This window comes from Malurus melanocephalus, unplaced genomic scaffold, assembly GCF_030028575.1.
Source record: "Malurus melanocephalus ecotype Western Australia unplaced genomic scaffold, MMel_1.1 scaffold_2587, whole genome shotgun sequence".
NCBI lineage: Eukaryota > Metazoa > Chordata > Aves > Passeriformes > Maluridae > Malurus > Malurus melanocephalus.
The window spans coordinates 7,663-15,100 of record NW_026625819.1 but is presented as its reverse complement, the minus strand read 5'-3'; the positions used below and the strand labels follow the sequence as shown (position 1 = coordinate 15,100).

The 7,438-nt window shown below is 41.3% G+C and overlaps 1 protein-coding gene across 1 annotated transcript; it reads left to right on the top strand.

Annotated features, from left to right (window-relative positions):
• Nucleotides 1–1,605: 1,605 nt before the first annotated feature.
• On the top strand, nucleotides 1,606–3,388 carry LOC130587861 (ribonuclease pancreatic A-like). The gene is made up of 2 exons (XM_057388826.1): nucleotides 1,606–2,472; nucleotides 2,865–3,388. Exons 1-2 carry the CDS (start codon nucleotides 2,458–2,460, stop codon nucleotides 3,282–3,284), a joined length of 435 nt encoding a protein of 144 aa, XP_057244809.1. The 5' UTR covers nucleotides 1,606–2,457; the 3' UTR covers nucleotides 3,285–3,388.
• The last annotated feature ends 4,050 nt before the right edge of the window (nucleotides 3,389–7,438 follow it).

Sequence of the window (7,438 nt, the reverse complement as noted above, 5' to 3'; positions counted from 1 at the left end):
GAAATTTAGAAAGTGTCGCTAAATGCCACTACCAAAGTAGGAAACTTGCTTTGTAGTCTAGATCTAACAAATATTGAAAGGATGATAGACAAATTTTGAATCCTTACAAAGGTAGTTTGCTTTTCTGTTGTAGCTGTCTTGCTGTCTGTGTTCATCTGTGTGCACAGTGGTTTTGGTGTGGTAATTTCCCAATGTCATGAGAGTAAATGCATCTGTTTCTGTGTTGATCATACTAGCAAAGCGTAGACTAATTCGGCCTTGGTTTTTTGGTTTTTTTTGTCAGTAGGTTTTTGTTTGAATTTCTCATCAGGGCAGCTTAGAGACATAATTCTCCTCTGAGCCTTTAAAATGTTTTAGCACTGACGCTGCTGAAAGCAGGTACTTTTGTTTTTTAAATAGTTTAAAATTTCAGTTCACAATAATCTGAAGGGGGACTGTGGGAAAATTCTATCAGGCCCAGGATTTTTTTGAGTGAGGCTGGTGTGGTGGTACCCACTTTTGGGTCTAACAGCATTGCTGGAAGTATCTCTCCTTAAATCTGAGAAAAGCGCTGCAGTAGAGGATGTAGGACAAAATGTAATTTGTTCAAAGGCACCATCATTTTCCTACAGTATTTCAAGGTCCATAGAGAAAAGAGGACTCTGAATGCAGAGGCTCGGAATAAGGATTCAGTTTCCTGCTGCCCTCACAGTCCAAAGCAGACAGGTTTTCTCAAGTATGTAACCGGAAGGATTGTTGTTTCATTGCAGTAGGTCATAGCTGTTGACTTGGAAAACATTTTCCTTTTTTTGCTTCTATCTCCTAAGGGAACTACAGCTTTTCCGGACAAAATATGATCATCCTGGTTGAGGATGGGAACTCAATCTTTCTTTAAAGTCTCACTGAGAATAAATGAACTGAAATATTAGTGTACTCAAGTGCCTTTCAGACTGTTTTTCTTTTCATCAGAAGGAAGGTGCCACATACAGTCTATTAGAAATAATAAAAGTTTGTCTCCAGTTCTGATTGCAATTTATATGTAAAGTGGGTTATTACTGAGCATTTCCACAGGCTAAAGAAGGGAGTTGGCATCTAGTCTTAAACATTAGCTATAGTTCTTGTTAGTGTTGAATTCAGTGCAAAGATTCGGTTTACTGCTTTGCTTTCGTTGTGTAACTAAGTACACTGACTACCATGACATTCTGCTGCTGCTTGTTTGTCACTATAACTTAAGACAGCTTGACATACAGAGTTTGTAGGTAAACACAGTAAAGGCACTGAGGATTTGATCCCTGGGCTTGGTATGTATCTTTTTTTTATTGTAAAAGCTACATGACAGAGAAAGGCAGTGATGTGTGCAGTATTTTAGAGATTACTTTTATGATAGATCACGATTTTCTTAATTGTCATTAGCACTGTATCTGCTGCACTGAGCCATCGTTCTCCACAAGTATGCCTGTGTTTACTAACAAAGATCTTCTGGTTTTAGTTGTGTTCTTTCAGTTTACTTCAGAGCTGCAAATCTGTGCTTTTTACATGACAAATTGGAATCCAGTATTATTGTCACTATTTGAAGGAAATGTCAGGCAGAGAGGACATGCAGACAGTGATGTGATTCTCCTTCCATATCTTTTATATAGTACTTTCAGAATCATCATGGAATTAGTAGAATAGAAAAGTTATCTTTGATGTTTTTTTTCCAATCTTATTTTTCTATTTGGAAATGGGAGGTCTCAGCTGTTTTCTACTGGATCAGTCTCCTCTGCCAGGCTTTACTTGAGCAGGGCAGACACATATAATACCTTGTTGAATTTGATATGCCATATTTAATAAACCTTGTTTAAATGGAGGTTTCATTTCTATAATGGCATCACTGTGAAGTGGAAAAAAGAGAAAGTTTAATTAGTTATAGGAGTGTTTTTTTCATGTCAGTCTTTTGATAAGACAGGCTCTGCAACTTGGTATTTCCTCATGAAGTGAACTCTGAATACAGATCGCCTGTGTTAAACAAAAGGTAGTGGCAAGTAATTCCACCCTYTTTCAGCTATTAAATAATCAGTAATTATTTTTTGTGTTGGAGTTTGGGACAGTATTAAAAATGGTACTATTGGCAGTCTGTAAGTGTTCAGCAAATTGTTGTAATTTATTGTATTTCAAAATCTCTTTTCCTGCATACTTTAGGTGTGACTATTTTTTTTCCTTATTGTGATGAAAGTAATGGTTAAGCATTTTCCCAGTGTTAGAAAAATAATTGGAGAAGCCTTAATGGGCTTCTGTGGGTTATCAGTCCTGTTAATGACTTAGTGGCCTTGGGTGAGTGGGGCTTCCCAGAAATCTGACTTCTTCAGAAATTTGCTGGAACTTGCTCTTTGCCCTGCTCTTCCTGGATCGTGGCCCATTGGGCACAGCTGGGACCAGTATAAAAGAGGTGCAGAGGTGCAGGTAGGGATCCTGGACTCTTCGAGGCTGTAAAGGAACATGAGGTGCACACAGGTACGGGTGAAGGGTGTTTTGGGGACCAGAATGTCTGTGGGATGGGTCTGTGAGGAACCCGAACACCCATTGAGGAAGGGAGGCTCTGTATGACATCTGGGTGTCAGGGCATGGGGTGGATCTGTAGGGGAGCCAGGGAGCTGAGGAACAGGTAGGGGGAGTTCCATAGGGAAAGAGGCTTCTGGAGAGTGCAGAACTGTAGGGGACCCATGCATCCATGGGACATCCAGAGATGGCTCAGTTGTGCAGGGATGGGCCCGCATGGACTGGGAGGGGATTTGTGTGGGACCCAGGTGTTTGGGAGGGGGAATCTGTAGAAAAATCAAGCATCTGGGGTGGGGTTTCCAGTGGGTGCCCAGAAGTTCAGATGGCTCTAACCCCACATTCTGCAGGTATCCATGGCGGGCTGGGTGCTGTGCGTGACGCTGGTGCTGGCAGCACTGGCAGGGGCTCAAGGCCTGTCCAGCCAGACTTTCGAGCGGGAGCACGTGGATGACCCCCAGACCCAGCTGCCAGCGCGTGATTACTGCAACATCATGATGGCACGGCGGGGAATGACAGCGCACAACTGCATGGCATTCAACACCTTTGTGCACGCCCCAGGCGAGACCGTGGCACGTACCTGTTCCCAGCAGCCCAATGCCCAGGGGTACTACACCACCCCGAACAAGATGAGTGTGACCATCTGCCTCCTGAGTAGCGGGAGCCGTTGGCCACACTGCAAGTACCAGAAAGCGCAGCAGCAGCAACACTACGTGGAGGTGGCCTGCCAGGACAACCTGCCCGTGCACCTCCACAATACCTTCCCATAGTGAGGCATTCTCGAGGCCCTGGAATGAGGCCTGGCTTGAGGGGTGCCGATTCTCTCTCCCGTCAGTGGCTCTGTCAGTGCTGGCAATAAAGGAATTTTCACAGGCTTTGACTCCAGCATCAGTTTCTGGGGGCAACATGTGCCCTTACCCCTCTCTGGGTGACTCAGCCTTGTCCAAGTTGGACTTGTTCCCCATGTGACTTATAAATCCCTGTGTTTTCCCATACTCCTGGGTGTCCATATCTTGTTAGGGTATCTCTGAGCTCTCCTGTGACTTCTCCCATTTCTTGGGTGCTCCACAACTCCCATGGGTGCCCCATAGCCACCACCAGCCTTCCAGSCCAAAGGCACCCTGATCTCCTGGATGTGCACCCAGGGCTCTCCCCAGTATCCTGCCCCTTTGGGTTTCGCGTTGCTTTCCTGGATGCCCCATAATCCCCAACAGGGTTTCCCATCCTCCTTTGTGCCTCATAATCCCCCCTGCATCCCTCCAAATTCCCCCATATGTGCCCCATAAACTGTCAGGTGTCCCATGCCCCACATGCTTCTGACACCATCCCTGACATCTCTGGGGCTGAAGCTGCTCCCCCTTGGAACCCCCATGGGAGTGAGCCCTGGCCGAGACTACAGATAGCCCTAAATCACCATCCCACACACACACCTAATGCACACACAGCTTTCCTCAAGTCTATGGGGAAATGTTCCTGAAATCTAGGCTGGGAACTTGATAATAGTAAAATGAGAAAGGAGATGATGCCATTTTCAGCAGAATTTTATCTTTGGATGCATAAGGCTGTGGAGGTACTTACAGGAATGTAGAGTGGGGCTTAGAGGTATTATAGAAACATTTAATTTCCTCTTCTCCCATTCTAGCTCAGTTTAGGCTTTTAACAAAGATAAGTGTCAATAAAGTACTAGRGAGATTTTTTTGGATTCAGAAGACAGTAGTTGTTTGTGAGAAAGAGTAGAGAGTTTTGTGTTGTTTTCATCCGTACTATAGAGGACTGTAACAGRGCTTAACTCAGAAACTAAGACAGCAAGAGAAAGATGAGGAAGAGGCTGTAKTTCACAAAATGCCCTCTATTTGGAAAGATCCCAAAGGAAATTGCACTGTATGCTGTACGAATGGCTAACATTTGGCAACATTGAAATTAATATCCTTGTGGGGCAGGATACAGCAGKTTTTTTGTGCTCAGCAATATAGTTCTACTTTAAAGAAAATTGAAGGCTCTCTTGGTTCTTGAAGCACAGGGAAATCTCAAGAATGCAGAATGCAGTTTCCTATTTGGATGACAAAAAGGTTGATCTTCCTCTTCAGGGTGTGCATGTGTGCACATGCGTGTGAAGGGTTGTGTCAGTTGTAATTACAGCTGCCAAGACTTCAGCCACAGTAAAATAGTCAAGTCTTTGGTGGAACCAAAATTTTCCATAAAGTGCATAATGGCCCAGGACTTTTCAAATACCTTAACATATTTACTTTGGAAAACAGGTGGTGCTATGAAGATACATTTTTGAAATGTATTGCTAAAACTCTCATTTGATAATAGCAATCATGGTCTGTCGAAACATGATTTGTTTCCTGTGCATTAAAGACAAAGATCGTGTACAGTTCATTATGTAATTTTCCTTGCTAATGGCTGCAAGTCAACGTGGTAACTGAAAACCAAAAGCCACTTCAACAAAATAATAGAGACAAAACTAAGGGAAAAAACCCAAGTCTCTCATGAATTTTCCTTTACCTTTTATTGTTTTCACTTCCTCTCATTCACRTTTTCCTCTTTTGGTTTGAATTTAAAAAAAGAGATCAGCAGATCAGTAAATGCAACGAGCGCCTCTTTTAATGAACTGGGGTTTATAAGCACTTTTCTGAGCAGTTCCAGTCTGCCATATTTATCACTGTGCATTCCATGAATGAAACGGTTATGGTGAGTTTCGTTAACTGAGACAGGCTGGAGTCATGGTATGGAATATCACTGGTGCAACGCTTTTCTTTGCAGAATGGCTGAAACAACCAGCAGCTGGTTACTGGTRTAGACAAGGAGGACTTGATCTGTGATTGCACATTGCTTTGTCCTTATCATTGAGATCTCAGTACCTTTCAGCAGTTTCCTAATATGGCATAAATAGGGCTTGACATGTGATTTTTTTTTTTATCAATTTCATTAAGTGAGTTTTTAAAATTTTATTTTGTGGTACAAGTTTTTGGTGTATCTGACATTGATTATCTTCTTAGCTGGTAAAGTATTGCCACAGAGTGGATATTGCATTTTGGAAAAGCGAGCAGCAGTGCCTTTAAAATGCGGTCTTTTAAATTTTGTGGCTGTTACTTATTATGAGAAGATATTGAAGAAATTCGGGAACAGAAATAACCTGAAGAAATAGTRTTCTAGGATACATTGTGCATTGTCAAAAACCTGGCCTGACCAATGAGCACTGAGACTAATTGCAGAGGGATGGGAGGGCTGGTACTTGAGATAAATAAGTTGCCTACAGAATTAATTTCTCCTGGATATACTTGTTTGGAACATATGCAGTAGCAGAATAAATAATTGCTTTGTCAGTGAAAGCTTACATRTTGTGTGTGAAATATTCAAAGGAAATTTCATCCAAKYCCTAAGATGCTYGAAACGTTCAGATTTACAGAAAGCTGAATTGATAGAAGAGAATTTGGATTGCAGAAAGTAGCTGAGCGCATGAAGTGTAAGGCTGCTCTGTTTTGGAGTCGTTTCAGTGATACTATTTTTGAAGGTATCTTTTTTTTCCTTTTGATTTGCATTATTCCTTTAGTTTAAAAGAATTCGGGCCATAATTTGTGGCCATAATTTCTCGTTTCTTTCTGAAATGCTTTTGAAGGATTTTGTGGAAATAATAGGCTGCAAATCTTACAGTATTTAGTCGTGTTGATCCTGTCTGCATTTTGGTGTATATAAGAAAGCTGTTGCTTGAAGTTGCATCCTTATATTGGAGATGGAATGGGTGTGTAGTATTGAAGTCTATTCAATGACTTATTTAGAATCAGAGGCAGAAAAAGTTTGGAAAAGGTCCCTAAGATCATGATGTCTGACTGTGAAAGTATTAGTATTGAATTACTCTGATCATTCTCTGGAAAAGCAGGAATAAGTCAGGTCTGAGTCATATCAGTGGAGTTTTAAGGTTATGTTTTTATGGTACGAGCAAAGATAATGCCCCAGTGTAAATAAGCAGCATCATGTTAACAAGGTCATATTTTCTTCTGAAATTGTGAAGTGCCATCCATGTTGTTTATAAAGTGTCTCAAATTAGGAAATGAAAGAGTGCTGAAAATAAGAAAGACATAGCCAGCAGTAGCATGTTGAGGGTAGCATTGAAGTGTGTCCAGGCTGCGGAATAAAAAAAAAAACCGACTGAAAGTAAGGAAATTTTAGGTGGCAAAACAGGATGTCTTCTTTCATATAGTGATTGATCTATTAGCACACCAGAAATCTGGAGAATCATTCTTTTCATTCTATTAAAACTGAAAAAAAAAGCTTAATTTAGCAAAGGTATGCCTGGCAAATATGGTAGGACCTGGGCATGATCTATAAAAGGGATTTTACAGCGAGCTCTTCCTTGATGGCAAGGTTATTTTGACTACTTRGAGTAGAGGGACTGATACTCTTTGCAGTGAACGTAGGCAACTGGTGCCTTTACAATATCTAACCTAAYTTGGCTTAGTAAAGTATTTCCAGTTAATGTGACCTTTTTTTAAAACGTGATGGTCTGCAATTTTCCTCCAATATATTGTTCCTGCAATATGGTAATTAGATCCCTAGAAAATGTTCAAGGAAGTAAAGGTTCTTCACTGATAATTTTAAGGTCAGTAAAAAAGCAGAATTTACTTACCCTACTTATCCTGTGTTACATAGACAAAGTAAATTCACGATTAGGCTCTGAGAAAAACCCCAAATTCCTTCATGTTTCCAGTCTGATTTGCAGATATCARGCTGATCCTTTGGATGTGAAAGTTATGAAATCAAGCATTTAGAAATCCTTAAGTACTAAACTTTGAGGCTGTTGCCTTTACAAGTCCTGTTGTTAATAGATGGTATGATACAGCCTGCGTGCTCATATCTTGCACCTTTTCTGTGGAAAAGATTTTCCGTGAACTGGAGATGAATCATCATTAACTTAGAGGGC